Source organism: Lissotriton helveticus, chromosome 10 (genome assembly GCF_964261635.1).
Source record: "Lissotriton helveticus chromosome 10, aLisHel1.1, whole genome shotgun sequence".
Lineage (NCBI taxonomy): Eukaryota > Metazoa > Chordata > Amphibia > Caudata > Salamandridae > Lissotriton > Lissotriton helveticus.
In genome coordinates this window covers 445,632,026-445,654,727 of record NC_136071.1, presented here as the reverse complement: position 1 = coordinate 445,654,727, position 22,702 = coordinate 445,632,026, and the positions used below count along the sequence as shown (strand labels likewise).

General features: G+C 49.3%; 1 protein-coding gene across 1 annotated transcript in view; it reads right to left on the bottom strand.

Moving 5' to 3' along the window:
* Positions 1-22,702, bottom strand: part of IFT140 (intraflagellar transport 140) — a 1,386,753-nt gene that overhangs the window by 598,545 nt on the left and 765,506 nt on the right. Inside the window, exon 16 of the mRNA XM_078662938.1 lies at positions 1,579-1,750. Within this exon, the coding sequence (XP_078519064.1) occupies positions 1,579-1,750 (172 nt within the window). The remainder of the gene's footprint in view (positions 1-1,578; positions 1,751-22,702) is intronic.

Sequence of the window (22,702 nt, the reverse complement as noted above, 5' to 3'; positions counted from 1 at the left end):
AAGAACAGGTAATAAACAAAATATATACAATGAGAAAAACAAATAACTGGCTACTTAGAGTATTGAGGATACGGAAGTGTATAAAGGCAAGATAGTCCGAACTTCTTGAGATTAGGAACTACTACTGAAGGAGTCCATTAAGCAACAACATTTGAAATAATTTTTGGAAGTATGTGGTCACAGGATTAGATCTCATTTCAAGCCTTGGGATGCAAGGCACGAATACTGACACATCCCTTGGCGTTGTGGGCGTGCCTGAGGCACCAGAAGCGTGGGTCAGACACCAATATTTTCCAGAGACAGGCTACACAGGCTTAAAACCAGTCTTCCTCGCAGACATCCCTGCCACAACAGGAGACAATGTCTCAAAACATTTTCAACAAAAGGTCGTAAAAAGGGTCAGTCAAAAAGTGACTGGGGGTAGCTCTTCTCCTGGATCTGCACTGACGGGAGCAGAAAGAAAAGAACGTACGTCAGCACACTAGAGTGGTGCCTATATTAGTACTGCACATGTCACTTCCGGTGCGGATGTCGCCGCAAGCGGGCCCGAACAACACCTGGGCATTAATTCTAAAGTAAAGAATCTGCCGCAAATATGACTCTCTATAGAAACATTTTTCAAGATAAGGGACACCAATGGGCTATTTTAAATATTGGTTCCACAATAATACGAACAAAGAGCTCAGCTGCTAAAGCAGCACAGACCCCATCCGGATACACAAGGACCTGAGGATGAGACAAGCCACTAGTGTTACTGGTGGGTGAGGTCCTTTTAAATAAGGAGAATTTACACCACTACTTGCTAGTAGAAAGGTTAGATCAATTAGCAATGAGTTATCTCTCTTTTGGAGATGGATAATAATTACTCATGGCCTGCCTACATCTCCAAATACAGAAAATCGTGCACACTCCTGTTAGACTCACTGAAAACCTAAAGAAATAAAACCACATTACCCTGTCCATGAAAGGATCTTTAAAAGATACATATAAATTCCTGCTTCTCTTCAAAATCTGCTACATCACCTATGAGGAACCAACAAACGTCTTGCTTACTCGCCTCACTGAATAACTCAACAACTGGCAAGGTCAAAGAAACGTTTAATGCCACGGCATCGAAATCAAGAAGTCAATACAAAATGTAATCAGCCCTCTCAAGTTACACACCAAAGCTGTGTAACAATTTTCTTACCTCCTCTCTCACCCATACACTCACTGCCCATCATTAATTTTAAGTTCTCATTTAGTCACTTTCTCTATCAAATCCTCTTTTGTACCCTTGTTTCTCCTTACTTCTTGTTTTTTCCATTTCTATCTTTCTCTCACACACTGTCTGCTCCTTGCCCTTCTGCCTCTTTGCTATATCTTTCACATCCCTTTTCCTTCTCCTTCTTCTTCTTTATACAACTGCTTTCCATGCTACTGTTTCCACCCCTCTAGATTACACGCACACATTCTCTCCTCCTCTTGCCCTCATGTTTCCACTCATGCTCTTGAAATACTAACTCCACTGGTTTTGCATTATGTATTTAACACTTGGTGCTGGAAAGAGCAGCAATATATCATTGAAGGCATAAGTACCATGTTCCCAGTCCTTTCAAGATTCTTCTCATTTGCATGTCTAGTGTGCTTCTCTTCCTTCGTGCCTGGGACTGCCGACTCTGCTTCACAGACAATCAGCCGTGGTTCACTCTGATCCCAGAAGTGACTGATAGGTATGCGGTGCAACAGGTTTGTATTCTCCAGTTCATTTCTACAGATAAAAAAATTAAAATGTTAGAGAATCTTGGTTGTAGACAACACTGCAGAACAACAAATCATCAATTGCTTCTCACACTGACAAGGCAGTTGTGGCCATGCAGTAACAGCGTGAAAATGAATGTCTGCATAGCCTGTGATGCCCTTTCCTGGGGTCCTGGTGAAGTCAGAGTATTGTGTGTTTAACCTAGAGAGCCTTAGGTTCTCAACACTATTGCACCTCAATTAGAAAACCATTTAGAAGACTGAGGTGTCATACAGAAATGATACAATGTCACAGTCTTGCTCTGACATGTCTGGCCTTCTGCTTCAAAGATCTGGATGCAAGAACAAGTTAGTGACTGTAAGTGGTAGATTTTCTGGTCTCCAAAAAAACAAAACAATTCCAGGACCCATTCCCCCTACCCCCTGAAAAAAGTTAATGCTCACTTTTTGTTACACTATTTCTGAAGTATAAGTTACCTCCTGCATACATGAAACTTCTTCCTACAGGCTGGACTGGCCCTTCAAACATTTTCCACTAACAGCAAATCACTTACAATAGATGGCACTCTCACTGGCGAAGCAAAGGGACTACACTAGAGCTCACCTCAGAAGCAATACATAACGTGCAATAGAAGCTGGTAACTTCACTTTCACCAGTTTTTTCCGGTTCTCCATTGGAGCCAAAAATAATAATAATAACCAAAAGGAAAAGGTACTTACTTGTAATCATATCTCTTCATAGGAATATTAATTAAAGTACACACTGGAATAGTCTTGGCTGTGTGTCGAATAATGGTACATATTTTTCAATACATATTTTATTTGGAAAATGTTTTTTTTAAATACAGACCATTTACACCTGTATCCTATCAGAGGCTACATTTACCTATCATCATATGTCTTATTTGTATGCTGAATTTCACTTAGGTAACCTTTAAAATAAACCAACATGAGGGCAAATCCAAGATGGTGACGGATTGAATAGTCTTTCTCCCCACTCCATGCCGTGCCCATTTAGCGCTGATTTCCGCTGCCTTCTCTGGGGCCACCAAACATTGGATTTGAATAGCTGAGGATAGGAGAAAACGTCCAACTGCTTGGTAGCACCCGAGGAACCCTAGGCTGCATAGAATTCCGCCGCACAGCCGGTGAGGTAAGTAGACCACACAGAGAAAAATAGCAGCCGCACAGAATGTCGGAGACCGCTGGGGGAAATTCATGGTCACACACGTACTTCTGGGGTCAGGAAGAAAGCAGCCCCTTCCGCTGGACCGCAAACTCAAGAGAGCACTATGGAGATGGCAAGCTGGACCACCGCAGAGACTGACCAGCGGTGGGAGGAAAGAGCACCTCATGGTGTGCATTCTTTGCAAGACCCTGGGTAGTGTGAAAATGACGAATCGTGTCTGCGGGGCACACAAGGCAGTAGCCAGGTAGGGATGAGATGGCGGCCAGGGGTAAGAAGGCCGGGGGACCATTTAGCTGCCTACACTGTCTCCGGCTCTTTAAACTCGGCTGGGAGAAGGGGCTGATGAGAGCGGTGATACCAAATTGGAAAGCAGAAGCATGCCCACCCCCCATAAAACTTTGGGAGGTGGTTTGGACTCCAACTGCACTCAGTGGGCGATGTATCGACCCGTGCTGAGGTGTGCTAGCCCGGCTAAGGCCACCCGCGAGAGGAGTAGTGAGACTGAGATATGGGACCTAGCAGCTGGTTGCCTGCCCTGGACATCTCTTTTTCTACATGAATAGAGGTGAACGGGGGTTTAGAACTAAGAGCCTGAAGCTCACTAACCCCACTAGCCGAGGTAATCGCAATCAGAACAAGCATTTACAATGCAATGGTCTCGGCATTGTTATAGTTAGAGCCATTGGCATTGCGCATGACATTATTTTTATTTATGTTTTTGTTTTGAAAACATAAATAAATGACATTGTCATTTACAATGCCAATAGCTTAATCGCTCGCAAATGTGAGACCTATTGCATTTGCACCCACACAGAGTCATTAACATAGAGCCACCCACACAGAGCCACCTACACACACACAGAGCCACCCACGCACACTCAGACAGAGCCACCCACGCACACACAGACAGACAGACAGAGCCACCCACACACAGACAGAGCCACCCACACACAGACAGAGCCACCCACGCACACACAGACAGACAGACAGAGCCACCCACGCGCGCACACAGACAGAGCCACCCATGCGCACACAGACAGAGCCACCTACGCGCACACAGAGCCACCCACGCGCACACAGACAGACAGAGCCACCCACGCGTACACAGACAGAGCCACCCACGCGCACACAGACAGAGCCACCCACGCGCACACAGACAGACAGAGCCACCCACGCGCACACAGAGCCACCCACGCGCACACAGACAGAGCCACCCACGCGCACACAGACAGAGCCACCCATGCGCACACAGAGCCACCCACGCGCACACAGACAGAGCCACCCACGCGCACACAGACAGAGCCACCCACGCGCACACAGACAGACAGCAGAGCCACCCACACGCACACAGACAGAGCCACCCACGCGCATACAGACACAGCCACCCACGCGCACACAGAGCCACCCACGCGCACACAGAGCCACCCACGCGCACACTGACAGAGCCACCCACGCGCACACAGACAGAGCCACCCACGCGCACACTGACAGAGCCACCCACGCGCACACAGACAGACAGAGCCACCCACGCGCACACAGACAGAGCCACCCACGTGCACACAGACAGACAGAGCCACCCACGCGCACACAGACAGAGCCACCCACGCGCAGACAGACAGAGCCACCCACGCGCACACAGACAGAGCCACCCATGCGCACACAGACAGAGCCACCCACGCGCACACAGACAGAGCCACCCACGCGCACACAGACAGAGCCACCCACGCGCGCACACACACACACACACACACAGAGCCTTCTGTGCATATCGCAGCAGGGGGATCTGCGGCGGCCTGACGATATGTCGCCTGCGCCCGTCAATTCTACGGTACAACAAAGGAAAGGCAATGAAAGCCCGCAGAAAGCTGTGCAACACTGTCAACAACAGCGGCTCTGCAGATTACCCCAAATGTTCCAACACAGATGCGTGCGCAAGCACTGTCCCTTTAATAGGAAAGTTCCTCGCTGTACAGTGTTGGGGGTCAAACTTTAAATATCATTAGTGCATTGTGCGGTGTCTGTACTGAGCGGGATTATGTAACCTGTGCAGGGAGCAACAGATGGTCGCTTTGTCCAATGATGGGAGGGCCATCACTTCATTTTCACAGGCATTGGCACTACCCAGCTGACATGCCATGCAGTGTCTGCAGGGAGCGGCAGGGCGAGAGCTGGGGAGGCGGGGCCATGCTGGCAGGCCTGGACCCAGGGGCACAGGAGCTCCCCCCCCCTCTCCCCTCCCCTCTCTGCCAGCCTCGGCTTCCCCGTCAGACACGCACCCGCCTCCCCTGCAAGAAGGAGAAGAAAAAAAAATACCGGCCTGACAAAAGGAGACACGGACAGCGGGAGGGGGGCCGGAAACGGAGACACGGACAGCGGAGGGAGGGGGGGCGGGAACCGGCACAATCGGAAGCCAAGACAAGCATGCTCCTCTGTGAACAGTTGAGAGCGAGGGGCTAGGGGGAATGGCGAGGATCGGCTGAAAGCACAAGTTGCAAGTGCTGGTGTTTTCAGCTGATCCTTGTTAGTTTTCAACCACGCTGAAACCACACAAACACAATTTAAATAAATAAACACACACCTTTTCCCCTGCCAGAGTCAAAGTGGTGAAGGCGGGTCTGTGGTAGTTGCTGGAGCAATGAGTGCAACAGGAGGAGACGCAGCGCCATGTGTGCTGCAGAGGCGGGGACGGATTTCCCAACAGTGTCGTCACATTTCTTCATGAGGAAGTATCCAATGGGGGCTGTGCTCAAGAGGGGGAGGAAGACTGAAAGGGAGGGGGGCACTCAGGGAAGCTGTTATCAGCGCTGCGTGCCTCTCTGCAGACTCCCCTGCATTCCACAGAGGCGCGCGACGCGATCCGGCCTGCCATGCATGCCGTGAAGACAAGACCTGGCCGCGCGCACAACGTTATCCTATGGGAAAACGCTGCGCGCGGCCAGGTCTTGTCTCCCTTCGGCGTTCTCAGACTGCTGAGACGCCGACTATAGTTCTCTGGTGAGAACGCGCTTTGCAAGCGCGTTATAGCCGAGCCCTAAAAAGCGCCTTGAACGACCGGAGCCTCTATGGACAACTATGTAGATAGAGGCTCAAAGGGAGAACCCATCAGGAAAGTAGGAACTATATTTAAATCCCACTGAGGCAAGATAAACGTAGTGGCGGAAACCTGTTAGTGAGACCCTTATGGAATCACATGACTATAGGAGACTTAAATAAATAGGGTTGGTCTAGCAAGCAAAGAAGGGCAGACAAATAGCCTTTAACAGTTGCTACAGCACAACCCTGATGAGCCAAGGAAAGGGTGAAACTCAAATAATCAAATAAATGAGCCTGCAAAGGATCAATTGATCTCTCTCCACACCATTTAACAAACTTGGCTCACCTACCAGAGTGGACATATTTGGTGGAGTGTCTTCTGGCCAATAAAATAACATCCACCACATCTGGTGGGAAAGAGAAAGAATTCAGGTAGCCTCGTTCAATCTCCAGGAATGAAGGTGCAGACTCTGGAGGTGGGGGTGTAGAACCCGCCCTGGCGACTGCAAGAGACTGTCTGTCCTTAGGGGGAGACGGAGCGGAGGGTGCGATGAGAGGCAAAAAGGAGGTCTGTGTACCACACGCTCTTGGCCAATTCTGGGCGATCAATATTACTTGGGCCCGGTCTTCGCGAATCTTCCTCAAAACCCGAGGAATCAAGGGTATGGGAGGAAACATGTAAAGAAGCTGAGAGCCCCAATCCAAATGAAATGCATCCCCCAATGCTCCGCGCATTGGATACTGGAGACTGCAGAACGACAGGCAGTGCGCGTTATTGTGAGTAGCAAACCTTTCCAACCAAGGATACCCCCACATTCTGAAAATGGGATGGACCACCTCCAGATGAAGACGCCACTTGTAATCGGCCGAGTACTGCCGACTGAGACTGTCCGCATGCACATTCAGCACCCCTGTCAGATTTTTTTTTTTCTCCAAAACCTTTATTAAAATATGCAAAGTATTACATGCGCAGGCCCACAACCACAGGGGCCGGCCGCAAGCGGAGCGGATGAAGCCAGGAGACATGCACAGGAACACGACCAAGTAGAATGAGCAATACATGTACCACCTGTGAGCGTAGGCGCCCCACAGCAGAAAAATATACAAGGTTTTCAGTTTTGTAGGTTACATAGAAGTGGTGGCGGCTGCAATGTCAATGGCGTCACATCATCAATTAAAAACGGAAAAGAGATGGGGGGGGGACGTGTCCCGCAGGTCAACCGGAATCAGGTGACGAACCATACAGTCATCAGAACAATACGGTCGCCAAGGCGAACCCAGAACGACAGGCAATACAACAGCAAGCGATATAGTAGAGCACCATCCCAGAGACCCACCCCCAGGTGACAGAAAGACATAGGCAAATAGAGACGCCAAACAGAGAAAGGAGTGAGATAAAAAGAAGACAGCCAACCCCCTTGTAAAGGCAGAAAGCCCCCCCAAAAGACAGAGAGAAAAAAGAGAAAAGGGGCCATAGAACAAAACAAACTAAAATACCAAACCCCCCCCACACCCACCACCCTGCACACCCGTAATGGCTACAGCCTACCCCACTAACAGCGTGCCTGTCGCCCAGAAATTGCCCCAAAGAAGGGAAAAGAGAAAGAAAAATAGGAGGAGGAGAAGAACAAACACACTCCCGGCCACCTATACCCTCCACCATTTGCGACTTCCCCAAAGCATATTGTCAATCTATTAAAAGCAAGTATCAAGCGTCCAAGTGGGGAAGTCATCAACCAAGACCACCCGACTCCCTGGGAAGTGTATGGTAAATCCCAGCCTAAAGCCCTGAAAATAGCAACCCCAGAAGTCAAAATCAGCCCTGGCAAGTTCGGACATGCATAGAAATGCGTGTCGCCCAAGTGACAACAATCACTAGTAAGAGAAACTGTCCGGTTCGGTCAAAGCGATGGTAATGGATGGTAATGAATCGAAGTCAAAATGAGGATGAAGTCAGCCCTGGCCAGTGCGATTCCGTATCGAGCCCCATGCCCTTCGAACCACGGCAGTCCCGGGGCAGTCGCAGCGTCCGTGGAAGTTCGAGGCAACAAAACCAGAACAAAGGCCGGGCACAAAAGGCGACAACCAACCGGGATAGACGAAAGTGAAAAGCAGACCCTTCCAATGGTCATCGAAGAACTGTGCTGGGCGACAAGTACCTCCAGCCACGATGCTGCGCCGGGCAAGGGTCGTACAGGGAAAACTAAGAACCGTTCTGGGTGCGGCATGTGCGAGGCCAAAAGCATCCAAATGGGTTAAAGCAGGCTGACGTCCGGGAACCGCAGAGTGATGGGACAAATCATCCACCGGTACCATAACATGCTGATCACATGTCGTAGCCGCGTCGTCCGGTCGCGAACAGATATCATCCAGCTGTCCAGCGAGGCGGTTATACGTGGCGGTGAATTGGAAACGGAGTGCCCCAATAGCGGCCATTATGGATCTCAATAACGGTGCGCCATCCGTCCCCTCCATCTCCCAGGCCGAGAGACGAGGCAGGACTCAAGCCCCGGACTCACCTCCGAGGTACTAGGTACACACCGAGCCGATGATAGCAGCGGGCGCTCTCCGAGTGGCAAACTCGAAACCTTCGCCAGTCACGGGGAACAGCCCCTCGACCCCGTCTCCCCCACCGGAGTCTCCGGGCAGGTGTCCCCGAACCGCGACTGAGGATAGTCGCCGTCCGACACGATCACACGTCTGTAGCGCCAGCTGGAGACTGGATTACGAGGCAGAGTTGCGAAAGACCAAGTTCGGGAGACCGGACGGAACTCTGGTCCCACAGCCGCTGTTGATCGATGGCAGCCCGGATGGGCCAAAAATCGAGGTCCCGGCGGCAGTCCCAGAATAGGCCCAGAATAGACCACGACAGAACTCCGCCACCCAAACAGGTAGAAAGACCGGGATTGCACCAACGGCACCAGGCGATCGTCATACACACGGGAGTCCGGCGTAGGCAAAGGATGGTGAGCAGGATATACGAGCCGCCGGCGGAGGGCAACGGAGCCGGGAGCTCACGCGCCATCTTGGTTCGTGGCGTAGCTCCTCCCCTGTTATTTGCAATCTAGGAAATCTGATGGTCCTGAGCCCAGGACCAGAGACGCAGAGACTACACAACCCTACCCCTCCCTGTTTGTTTATGTCCAACAACGCAGAAGTGTTGTCCGTCAGGACCTGAACTGACTGAACGTGAAGGGAAGGAAGAAAGGCCTTGACAGCCAAACGTATCGCCCGCAATTCTAGAAAAATGATATGAAGCATTCATTCCTCTGGAGACCAAAGACCCTTGATCTCCAGATTCCCCAGATGAGCGCCCCACCTAGAGTGGAAACATCCGTTATCACTGTGGCTACCGGAGAAGGAGGTTAAAACAGCTTCTCTTGAGACAGGTTGCCTGGAACACTTCACCATAACAGCTCAGCTGCAGTGTCCCTGAAGATGCTGACCACCTCCCTGAGATTTCTGTTGTGCTGAAACAACTGCCTGTGGTGGCGCCACTGGAGTGCCCTCATGTGCCAGCGTGCATGATTGACCAACAGAATGCAGGAAGTGAACAGACCGAGCAGGCGCAGAACCTTCAGGACTGGAACAGCTGCTCCACTTTGAAACAATGGAATCATAGCTTGGATGTCTGGAATCCTCTGAGGAGGCAGGAAAGCATGACTCACAGTAGTGTCCAGTACTGCCGCTATGAACAGGTTGCACTGAGAGAGGACCAGGTGAGATTTGGGTACATTTATCGAGAAACCCAAGTCAAACAGCAGCAGTGTTGTTACCTGCAGATGATACAAAACCAGAAACACCATCTCTGGCAACTTTGCTTTCAGCAGCATATTGTCCAGATAAGGGAAAACAGGAATCCCCTACCTTCTGAGATGTGCTGTTACCACTGCCATTACATTACCTTTGTGATGACCCTTGGTGAGGATGTAAGACCGAACGGAAGGAGCGCAAACTGATGGTGTTGAAACCCCAACATAAAACGGAGATACTTCTAAAGCAACTTCAGGATGGGAATGTAAAATTATGCATCCTGTAAATCGATCAACACAATCCAGTCTTCCTGCTGCAGCACCAGTAGAACCTGAGCCAGGGTCAATATCTTGAATATCTCCTGTTTGTTGTAAAAATGTAGGACCCTGAGGTCTGGCATCTGTCTCAATCGCACGTCCTTCTTGGGGATAAGGAAATACAGAGAGTAGCATCCCTGACCCCTTTCCTGCTTGGAAAAAACATCCTCTATCGCACCTCTCTGTAGTAAGGAAAGTACCTCTTATTGCAGGAGCAACAGATGGTCCTCCAAACACCAGCCCTGACTAGGGGGAAAAGTAGGGGGAAACTCCCGGAAAAGAAGGACGTACCCATTTTCTACAAGATTCAAAACCCAAAGATCTGATGTAACGGATTTCCAATTTTGTAGACAATGGGACACCCAACCTCCCACTGGTCCAACATGCTCTAAGATGGGGGATCTAGAGTTGCTCCCCAGCAGAGCCAGTTGGGAAAAAAGGAGAGGAGGAGGAGGAGACTTGTTGGCGAGCAGGTCCTCGCAGACAAACTCTTCCCTTCCCTCTGTATGGTCTATACAGCGGGTTCTGTTGCTGCTGCTGCTGCTGCTGACAGGCCCCAAATGGAGTAGCCTTCCCAAATCCCCGAAATCTTCAGTATACAAAACCCCTAGGCCAAGATTTGCAAACCTACAGATCTAGCGGTAGCTCTACTATCTTTAAAACGTTGTAGTGCTAAGTCCGCTTTGGTTCCCAAAGAGTCTAAAGCCATCAAAGGGAAGATCCAACAGTGTGGACTGAACATCTGTGGAAAACCTGATCCTCTCAATCAGGCATGCCTCCTAGTTGCCAGCGATGAGCCCATCACCGTAGCAATGTCAGCCGTGTCAAGTCCGGACTGAATAACCTGACGGGCTGCAGCTTGAGTGTCCGCCGACACCTCTGCGAAGTGGCCCTGGACATCCTCTGGCAATTTAGGAATCACATCCTTAGCCGAGTACATCAACGCATGGATGTAGTGTCCCAACAAGCACATAGCATTAGTCGACTTCAAAGCCATACTGGCCGATGAGAATACCTTTTTAGCCAACTGTTCTAGTGTTTTTTGAGTCACTATCCCCCGGAGTGGACGGAAAGGAACCTGAGGATTGTTTAGAGGAAATATGAATCTTGAACTACCAAACTCTCGGGTGAAGGGTGTGTTAATAAAAATGCTGGATCCCCAGGCACAACTTTGTATCATCTGGCCACCGTCCTGGATACAGCTGGGCAGACATAGGCTTTTGCCAAACTTCCAAGATGGGTTCCGTCAAAGCTTCATTGAATGGAAGCAAAGGTTCCATCACTGATGAAGGGGGAGAGGAACCTTCGTCAAAATGTTTGATTTGACCTCTGCAGTGGGCAACTGTAAATCCAGATGGTCAGCAGCCTTCCTTATGACAGAATGATAGAAATAAACATCCTGAGAAGGAAGAGCTTTGAGAGAAGAGAGTTCCCACTCTGGTGATGTATCCAGCCTATTAGCCCCTGAAGCCCTTCAAAATCATGCATGGGATCCAGTATCTCCCCTTCCTCCGCTTCTTCCTGTTGCTCCTGGAATTCCTCCTCTTCCAGGAGCCTCCGAGCCTCCCATCTTGATTGTATCTTCAGTATTAGCGTCAGCGCTGCCAGACACGACGTCGGTGACTTAGGAGCCGGCGTTGATGGAGGCGCCTCATAAAGTCGAGACGGCACAGGACTGGAGCCCGACGGCACCGGAGAATATTCATTGGCATGAAAGGCATGACGAGTGCCTGGGCATAATGATATTGTACCCCCATGTTGAAGGAAAGCAGTCCAAAAGAGCCACTTAGTGCACCGGATGGGTTAACCGCCCTGGCAAACAGCTCATACATTGCATTTAAAAAATGTGAAGGAGCCGCACCTGGAGCCGGAAAAGGTGGGTACGGATCCGGAACCACCTGATCTGGATCAGCCCAAGGTCACAAGGCTGGTCCAGGGTGCTGCGCCGGAGACACCGCAGCCGGTGGTGGAAAGGTCTAAGGTCAAGGAGTGTCTTCGCTGGCCACCGGAGAGTCCCTCGGAGTCGGAGAAAGCACTGGAGTCACCTGCGGTGAAGGTGAAGGCGAGATGTCATCCTTCCTGTCTGTAACGAAGCAGGGCTGGGGACCCCGACTTCGGTGACCTGTCTCTAGAAGTGCGACGCTTGGACCCATGATGCTGCTGCTTCTTGTTTTTCCTCGACGACTTCAAGGTGTGTGGAGTTGGCGACTTCGACCTCGACTTTGTCCCCTTCCGACCCCTCTTCTGCTTCTTCATCCGAGCCATGAACAGTTTTGCTTCCCTCTCCTTGAGGGCCATCAGGTTCATACGGTGAAACGAAGAGCATCCCTCAAGGTCATGGTCAGATGACAGGCACCAAAGGCAATCATATTGGGGGTCCCTGATGGACATATGATCCCCACATTCCCTACAAGGTTTGAACCCTGACTTTTTCTAAGCAGCAATCGTTCTGCTACAATTACAAATCAACTGTAACAATGTTAAACCACAAAGAAATGGAGAGACCTAGAAAAACCGATACGCGTCAACAGCGCGGAAAAAAGGGAACTGACGTCAGCACACCAGCAAGGTCTTCTTATGGCTCCGATGATATCACGTGAAGTCGCGAGCGGAGCTGTGCCACTGTGACGTAGTCGATGTGAGAGAGCTGTGAAAACAGTTTCTGTGGAATGCTGGGCATGGGGTAATTCAAAAGGTGAGGAATCCACAGGCAGCTGTATCCATCAGAAACTGGGAATACACACTTTTATAATGCATTTTTTATTTATTTGAAAGGTTTTATATAGCGCTGGCTAGACACGAAGTTATCAAAGCGCTTTACATGAGTATCAGACCATAGTTGCAGGTTACATCATTACAAGATTACACCGTTTCAGAGCATAGTTACATAGTTAAATTTTAGGTCGAAGAAAACAATAAGGACATATACGTAAGGGCTCCACTAGCAACTGCAGTCTCCAAATCCTCCTAGGCTGCCTGTTAACCATCATGGGCACCCAGTGGGTGGCAGGATTCGCCATCATCTGCCCCACTGGCAGTCCATAACATCAGGCAGGTGGGTTTTGCAGAATGTCCATAAGAACTAACCCTCCCTTGATGCCACCTACTTACGACAGGCTGACAGAGGATCACCTATCCCTTCTCCGCCAGTTAGTGACAGCTCTTTTGGTCAAAAGAGCCATAGAGACAGTGCAGATGCCAGAAGGAGGTTGTGGTTGCTATTCCTGCTACTTTCTGGTGTCCAAGAAGGAGTAAGGCCTTTGTCCTATCCTCGACCAACGCTTTCTCAATTTCTTCCTCAAGAAGAATGCTCACTCCTGCTCAGGTCCTATCTGCCCTGGACCCAAGAGACTGGATAGTAACATTGGACTTGCATGATGCATTCCAGTCATGCCTGCCCAAAGCTGTTACCTGTGGTTCACGGTGAACCATGAGTACTTTCAGTTCGCTATGCTCCCCTTTGGTCTCACTAGTGCCACTTGGGTGTTAACCAAATTGATGCAGTGGTTGCAGCTCATCTGCAGAGATCGAGGCTGCCAGACGTCACCTTTCTTGACTACTGGCTGTTGAAGTCAGGCTCGCCCCAGGCTGTCATTTTACAACTCCGGCTACAGCAAACCTCCTGCATTCGCTGGGGTTCACTATCATAGTGTCAAAGTCACACCGGACTCCCTCTCAAACGCTCCCTTTCATCTGAGCTGTTCTGAAGATGGTGCAGTTTCTGGCTTATCCTCCCGAATGGCACGCCTAGTATATTCAGGCTATGATACAGATGTTTCAACCTCTATCCTGGATTTCAGTGAGACAGTTGACTCGGAGGCTGCTGGGTCTCATGTCCTCTTGGTGACGCATGCCAGTTGGTATATGTGGGCTCTGCAGTGGGACCCGAAGTTCCAGTGGCCGCAGCATCAGGGGAATCTCTCAGACATGGTCCAGATCTTGGACGGAACTGCAAGGGACCTGAAATGGTGGCTTACAAACTGTGATTTGGGCGGTGGCAGACCCCGCTCCCTCCCCCAACCAGATCTAACAGTAGTGACAGATGCATCACTCCCGGGATATGGCAGCCAGCTGGGAGAGGTGGAGATCAGAGGACTCTGGTCTTTGGCGGAATCCAGACTCCACATCAACCTTTTGAAGCTCCAAGCGATTTGATTGGCATTGGTAGCCTTTCTACCCTCAATCTATGAAGGCTTGTGCAAGTGTTCATGGACAACACCACCGCCATGTAGTACAGCAACAAACAGGGCGGGGTGGGGTCATGGACTCTTTGTCAAGAGGCCCTGCATCTCTGGATATGCCTGGAACAGCAGGGCATATCCCTGGTGGTTCAACAGCTGGTGGGCTCTCTGAATGCCAGATCAGACAAACTCAGCTGCAGATGCCTGGCGGATCACGAATGGAGTCCTTTATTCGGAGGTGCTGCAAGGTCTCTTTCAGCAGTGGGGAGAGCCATTGGTTAGATTTGTTTGCCACCGTCGAGAACGTGCAATGTCAGCAGTTCTGCACGTTGAAGTTTCCAGAGCGGCTCTCGCATGGGGACGATTTCTTTTTTGAGTGGAGCTCAGGCCTTTTGTATGCCTTTCCGCCCATTTCACTCCTGCCTGGAGTTCTCAAGAAGATCAGGAATGAACAAGCCCAAGGCACCCTTGTGGCTCCTGACTGGCACCAAGAGACTGGTATCCCAAGCTGTTGAGTATGGCTATCAGGTTCTCCACCTAAACCTGTCAACGGGCCGCCTTCTTGCGTGGAGATTGAGCAGCAACAGTTGACTGTTTTCGACCTTCCTCCAGAAGTCAATAATGTTATCTTGGTAGCCAGGCATCCCTCTACCAGGACTGTTTTCAACTGCTGTAGGGGAAAATTGGTGGTATGGTATACAGAAAGACAAATTGATCCCTTTCTGCCCCGCTTTCTCAGGTTCTTCTTTTCATCCTTTTCCTAGCCCAGCAGGGCTCTGCTTTGGGCACTCTGAAGGGCGATCTCTCTGCCATTTTAGCTTTTCTGTGGTTGCCTGATCAGCCAACCCTCTTCAAATTTCCTATTGTAAATATGTTTCTAAAAGGTTTACAACATTTGTATCCAAATTCTCCCATTATAATGTCCCAGTGGGACCTCAATCTCATCCTCACTTTCCTTATGTGCACTCTCTTTGAGGCCCTGCACAATTGTCCACTCACGATCCTTACTATCAAGTTGGCCTTTCTCATGGCTATAACATCTGCTTGGAGAGTTAGTGAGCCTCAGGCAGGCCATGCCATCCAAGCCTGCTTATCTGAAGATCTACTCAGACAAACTGGTTTTTCGTACAAGAGCTTCCTTTCTCCAAAAGGTGGTCACTCCCTTTCATGTAGGCAAATCCATCACTCTGCCTATCTTTTATGCTCTGCCTCATCCCTCCAAGGAAGAGGGGTGACATCATCATCTGGACCCAAAAACAGCGCTGTTGTTCTACCTTGACCGCATATCAGAGTTTGGGGTGGATGACCAACTCTTTGTGTGGTATGCTGGAGCAAAGAAAGGACGGGTCGTACAGAAAAGGACCATTTCACGATGGGATTGCTTTAGCACTTGCAGTTCTAGTCCTTGACATCTGCCAGGTAGCAACATAAGATTCCCAGCACACGTTTATCAAGCACTACTATCTGGACAGGTGAAATTGGTCTGCAGACCCACTTCCGGGGAGGTATTGCTTGGGTATCTATTCTAAGGTAAAGAATCTGAGGCTAGAAGTCTCTATTTCATGTACAAGTTACTTACCTTTGGTAACGCCTCATCTGGTAGAGACTCTATCTATCTCTAGGGGGCTGCTTTGCCGATCAGCTAATCTGGACTGAATTTCCCCGCATACCTGTATTTTGTGAGGCCGGACATTATTGGAGCTCAATCCCGGCGCACCCGCTGTTTGCACTTTTGCTGGGCTCCCTGCTCTCCTTGCTCGCCCCCCGCCGCCGCACAGTTGAAACATCATAGCGGCCGCCGTGTGGGGGTGAGCTTGCTGTGTGGGACCACAAACACCAGAGGACACTGCGGCCGGAAGCCGCGTCACACGGAAACGCGCCAGGAGGCGCATATATTGCATCATCACTCCCCGCGTCGCGGGAGCGCCCGGGGCTAAGCCCGGGCAAAGGGCGGGCCCTCGGGGACCGTAGGAGACTGGGCTGGGGCCCCCCTTATCGACGAACATTCCATGATAAAGTTCAAGTTCAAGTTCAGGTATTTGTATAGCGCACTGCTTACCCAGAGGGTCTCAAGGCGCTTGGGTAAGGGGTTCATTATTTGTCGAATAGCCAGGTTTTAAGTTCTTTTCTGAAGGAGATGTGGTTTTGAGTAAGGCGGAGGTGAGTGGGGAGTGAGTTCCAGGTCTTGGCAGCAAGGAAGGAGAAGGATCTGCCACCCATGGTGGATTTTCGGGTGCGCGGGACAGCGGCGAGGGCTTGATTGGACGATCTTAGTTGGCGGGTGGGATTGTAGAAGGACAGTCGGTGTTGAGGCATTCGGGTCCTAGATTGTAGAGGGCCTTGTGTGCGTGGGTGAGAAGGCGGAATGTAATTCTTTTGTTGACGGGAAGCCAATGGAGGTCTTTTAGGTGTCCGGAGATGTGATCTTGGCGAGGGATGTCTAATATGATTATCGCTGATGCGTTTTGGATGCGTTGGAGTTTTTTTTGTAATTTTGCTGTGATTCCGGCGTATAGTGTGTTACCATAATCCAGTCGACTCGTGACCAGTGCGTGGGTGACAGTCTTTCTTGTCTCGAGGGGGATCCAACGGAAGATCTTTTTGAGAGTGCGAAGTACATTGAAGCAGGAGGATGAGACTGCGTTGACTTGTTTGGACATCGAGAGAGAGGAGTCTAGTATGAAGCCAAGGTTCCGTGCGTGGTCTGTGGGTGTGGGTGCTGTGCCCAGATCGGAAGGCCACCAAGAGTCGTCCCAGGCAGAGGGGGAAGATCCTAGGATGAGCACCTCCGTTTTGTCTGAGTTGAGTTTTAGGCGGCTATGTTTCATCCATTCGGCCACTTCTTTCATGCCTTCGTGCAGATTGGTTTTGGCGGTGTTAGGGTCTTTGGTGAGGGAAAGGATTAGCTGGGTGTCGTCGGCGTAAGAGATGATGTTAAGGTTGTGTTGACGTGCGATGGAGGCGAGTGGACTCATGTAGACGTTGAAGAGGGTGGGACTGAGTGACGATCCTTGTGGAACGCCACAGATTACTTCAGTGGCCTCAGAGTTGAATGGGGGAAGTCGGACTCTTTGAGTTCTCCCAGCGAGGAATGAGGTGATCCAGTCCAAGGCTTTACCTTGTATTCCGATGTTGCTGAGGCGTTGTATAAGGATGCTGTGGCAGACTGTGTCGAAAGCGGCGGAGAGGTCGAGTAGAATGAGGGCCACTGTTTCACCGTTGTCCAGTAGTGTTCGGATGTCGTCAGTCACTGCTATGAGGGCGGTTTTGGTGCTGTGTTTGGCTCGAAACCCGGATTGAGATGGATCGAGGGAGTTGTTGGATTCAAGGAAGGCGGCGAGCTGGTTGTTGACGGCTTTCTCGATGACTTTGGCCGGGAATGGGAGGAGGGATATGGGTCGGTAGTTTTTAAGTTCAGAGGGGTCTGCTGTGGGTTTCTTCAGAAGGGCGCTGAGTTCGGCGTGTTTCCAGCTTTCTGGAAAGGTGGCACAGTTGAACGAGCAGTTGATGACATCACGGAGATGGGGTGCGATGATGGAGTCCGCTTTGTTGAAGATGTGGTGGGGGCAGGGGTCAGTTGGCGAGCCAGAGTGGATGGAGTTCATTAGGCGGATGGTGTCTTCAGTGGTGATCGGGTTCCAGGCGGTGAGGTTGTTAGTTGGCGGAGTAGGGTCTGAGGGGGGTGGGGAGGGTTGAGCGCCGGGAGTATTCTCGAAGCTGTTGTGGATGTCGGCAATTTTGTTGTAGAAGAAGACTCCTTGCGTAACATTGTAGTAAGCTGGTTCATTCAAAACATTCAATTTGGTTGTTGAAAATGTATATTTATTGACCTGCTTGAGATGACTTGTTAGAGTGATTTAAATAGGCCCCTATAGTGATTAGTGACCATCATGATGTCGTCTCCCCCTAAGGACAGGTCTTTATTGGCAGGAGGAGCTAATCGAGGTACACTTGATAACTATGTTATCAGGGTTGCCACAGGAACTGATAGGGAAATCGCTCTTGCAGAGCGACGGGCTGAGAGACGTCGCTCTATTGAACTTATCAAGCGTCCATCCCTGGGCCCGCTACAGCTAACGATTTCATCACTTCCCATTACTTATTGCGGAAGCGAGGGCTGTGAGGCATCCTTTTTTGATAGTATCCCGCTACTCCTGCAAGATAGAACCCCTCCACTAGTTGTAACCAATGACTCGATCATAAATGACTCAGCTTCTCACTGTAACTTGACACCAGAGGTAGAAGTCCTGCCGGATACTCTATCACTACGAGTAGACCCAGTCCATAAATCAAAGGAAACTCTCAAAAAACCCCGAGCCCAAGGCCCACCAGCGAAAAAAAGGAGAAAGAGGGGGAGTGCTTTACAGAAAAATAAGATTACTCATATTAAATCTGGGTACTCCAAAAGCTCTTCACCTAACGCACCTACAACCCCCCCAATAGTTATTCCGTCACACCTCCCGACAAAAGACTCTATCTAGCTGTAGTTTCCTTACCGAGCCAACCATCCTCAGCATAGGGGGTTGGGGGAAACAACCAACATCTGGTATACAATGATGTGGGAATCGAGTGATCCCAGAAATTAGAAGGTTTACAAACTACGGACAAACAAACCGGAGGACGGCTAGCAAGGTGGGGTGTGAAGTAAAGGGTGTGGCAATGAGACGGAGTTCTCTTTTGGCTTCATTGTTTATCTTGCTCACTACTTGGATGGTGATAGCTGCCAACAACGAGGTGTTAGACACTCAGCCTGTAAAGCAGAAACCATATGTTACACTAATAAAAAATTATCAGAAAGTAAAGCAGCCAGTTTTGCTGGCTTTCCCTCACAAAATGTAAGAAAATAGATTTCAAATTGGTGAAAATTAGAGGAATACCATCATTCATATGTGAGGGTACAGGGGCTTGAACAGTAGTTCTGAAGTCTATTTCTGGAAGAAACACTCACTTTCTTTAGAAGAGAGAGCTGGTACCAAGCCGATTTTGTTTATTGGCATTGTGTTTCTTCAGGGAGAGGATGGTGTCTTGGCTGAATCTAAATGGCTTGGCATTCAGTGAAAGTTGGGGTTTAAAGCTGTCAAAGTTCATGTCATTGAGCCAGCTTTCTAATGTTTTTTTTGTGGTTCTTGGCAAATAATAGGGATTCTGTCTTGATTGGAGTGAGCATCGGGTAGGGGCTGGGCTTCTGGGTCTGGAAAATGTGAGGCAGAGAAGATTTTTAAAGCAAGGTTAGGAACCACCGGCATACTAGTAAATCGGAATGCTACTTTCTGTGAGTAGAGCACCAAGTGTCTCCATTTAGAGGTTGAAGATGACAGGACAATATGGAAGCCTGGGGAACTACACAGGTGAGTTTTTTTGGGCCCATATGAACAAACTAGTGTTGTTTGGAAATGTAGGAGGAGAGAAGTGGAGGACATTGCTGGTGAATTCCATTCAAGACAACAACGTGCGTATGAGGATAGAATAGTCGACTGTGTTGAAGGCGTCAGGAGAACATTGGTTACTATGTGTACGGTAGCAGTTTCCATGGTCCAGCAAGGAATCAGCACTATACCCTATTACCAATAGATCAGTTAAATATTTAGGGGTCCACATGTCTCCTTCAATGAACATTGCTTTACGTGCTCAATATCCCAAAACAGGTCTGAGAGATATGAGGTGGAGATTTCTTTATACTTCTTGGTCGGAACAAATCTCGGAGTTTAAGATGAATATCACTTCAAGATTATTTTTCGGGCTGGGCGTGAAATTCCGCCCCATTTACGGAGTTTTCCCCGCTCCGCATAGCACCCGGAGTTCCGCCTTCGAGCATTCACCTCCTGGTGAGATTTCACAACGGAGGCGGTTGCGGATGGTCGCCAAGGCTCGGATTGAAAAACCTTCCATCCGCGTTGAGGAAGCTATTACTTAAGTAGAACATTTCCTCGAGTGGCAGAAAGAAGCAGCGCTCTCTTGTGCTGCATGTGGTGCAGTTTGAGCTGATTTTACAGAGCTGGACAAACTAACCGGTGCTAAAAATCAGCACGAACAGCACGACTTAAGGCACTCCACCGCTTGCGGAACTCCATGTAGCATGGCAGAGTTTTTGGGTTATTTCGCGGACTTCTCCACAAACTCCGCCCAGGCCTAATTATTGTACAGTTGTGCAGGATCTTGGATCTGAACTTAGACTGCTTTTTCAATGATCTTGCAGATGAATGGTGGGTGATTGGAGGGTCATTAGTTGACAAGGCTATCAGAGTTTAGTCTATGTTTTTTTTATATGGGGACAGCTCTGACCTGTCTTGCGAGCATCTGAGTGGATGTCTGAAGTGAGGGAGGCATTGATAATGATGCCTACAGGTGAGAGAGCTTTGATGAAGGACATGAATTTGACACTATCTTCCTAATAAGTGGCTTTGAGGGAGTTGGGTATGCTGACTAGCTCTGCATGTGCTAAGGCCTTGACAGTTGGTCATTGTGGCATTCTCCAGGGAGGGGTGAGAATAAGAGATAAAGCAGGCTTAGTGAAGAAGGCAAGAGGTTTAAGAGTAAAGGCCAAATAGAATGCTTAAATGATAGATAGATTAACTGATCTCAATGGAATAATTGTATTTATTGTTAGGAAGAAAGCAGGCGTCTCATTTCTTTTACTATTTAATCTTCTGTATTTAAGGTGTTGCAATAGACATTCAGAACCAATTGCAATTCCACTAACTGATAAAGGCACAGGTAATGGAGCTGAGAGCCCAAACTAATTTGTCAAAAATCCAAAAAAATAATAAAGTTATAAAGTTAAATAAAAGTTCCAGGTCCAAACCATTTTACTGGGAACTTTATAAGACCTCATGCAAGCTGACCACCTTGATGAGAGACTTATCCACTCCTTTGGTCGAAGGATACTGATATCATAGTAATTCCTAATCTGGAGAAGGGCTCCTTCATCTGGGCCTTCATGCATATAGTCTTACATATTGTTCACATGAAGTTCTAGATGAAACTATTGGGTAACTAACCTCAATTGGCGCTCCTGCCTTTATAATAATCCACATTTGTAAAGCGCACAATCACCCGTAAGGGTCTCTAGGCGCTGGGGGGCTTCGGGAAGATTCAGCAAGCTATTGCCCAGAGTCACATGGTGCTGGGCTAATCTGCCGCCGGTGCCAGGGATCGAACCGTGTTCCCCAGATTCCGGAGTCAGTCATCCTAGCCGCGGCGCCACACCTCTTCCTCTTTGATCCAAAAGGATCATTAGGTTTGTCAAGGTTTTTTAAACTTTCAATGTTTACAGACTGACTCATCTTCTCAAAACGCTAATAAGAAAAATATGATGTTGACCGTACTTTCAATTGACACAAAGAAGGACTTTGACAGGGTGTGGAGGTTCTTATGCAGAGTGGTATGTGATAATTTAGGCTCAGTGAAGGGATCATTAACATGGTAATGAAAGGATATCAGGAAACCAGAGCAGGGGTTTAGTTAAAACGTTTTTCCCTAAACTCCGCTCCTTTTTTCCCCTAACAAGGGGAATGAAGAAGGGTGCCTTTTGACTCTTTCTATTGAGCCATTTGCTATGAAAATCCGCTCATTCTCATAGAATAAAGACATTCTATTTGGAGGTCTTGAACACAAGATATGTTTTTCTCAGTCAATGTGGTTGTTGAAAGGTAGGGCCGAATTTGACCAAGAACCCTTCAGTATTTGCCCGGCGTTAGCCGCCTCTCATACCATTCGAGATTACCAAACAAAGAGGCAGGCGCTGGAGACAGAAGGCAGGAAACAGGAGTTTATTCCGACGGAGCAGAACACGTCAAATCAGACAAGAGGGTATCTTCTCGAGGTGCTCTAAATGCATCCTTCGGGCCTGGCCTCTTATACACAGGTTTATTGCTTTATTACATAAAACACATTCTTGTTAATACTTTGATGTACGGAAAGGCATCCTCGGAATCTCCGCTCCAAACCCGTTCCCACACATTTACAGTAAAAGTCCCACCCTGATCTCAGTAGGTGATGACTATCGTGCAGCTGGATATCCCGCCGGCTCCCGGAATGTGCGCGGCTGATCGGATCTCATGGGGTGGGGGCCTTTATCATTCATAGATTCTTTGAAGTAGGACAGCTTCCTACTGTAAGGGGCAATAAACTGTATCCGCGGGGCTAGGTGATGGCCTGGGATCGGGCGGGACAATCGGGCACAGAGGAAGGGGGTTCATCAAAGGATGCGTGATCATTAAAGGGACAGAGGGAGGTGTTAGTCGGGTACGGAATGTGGCTCCGAGGCAAGGCCGCGCTGAAGGGGTGGTTTATGGCCCAAGCATGTGAGAACGTGGGCTGTCAGCGCGCTGGGGATGCTGGCGGGGTCAGAGAGAGAGAGAGAGAAACGCGCGGGCTATCGGCAGTGGGCAGAGAGGCCATGGTGTTCAAAATGGCTGCTACTTATGCGCACATTTGAGCTACAAAAGGGGACAAGATGGCGCCGATAATGTTTACGTCGCAATCTAGAT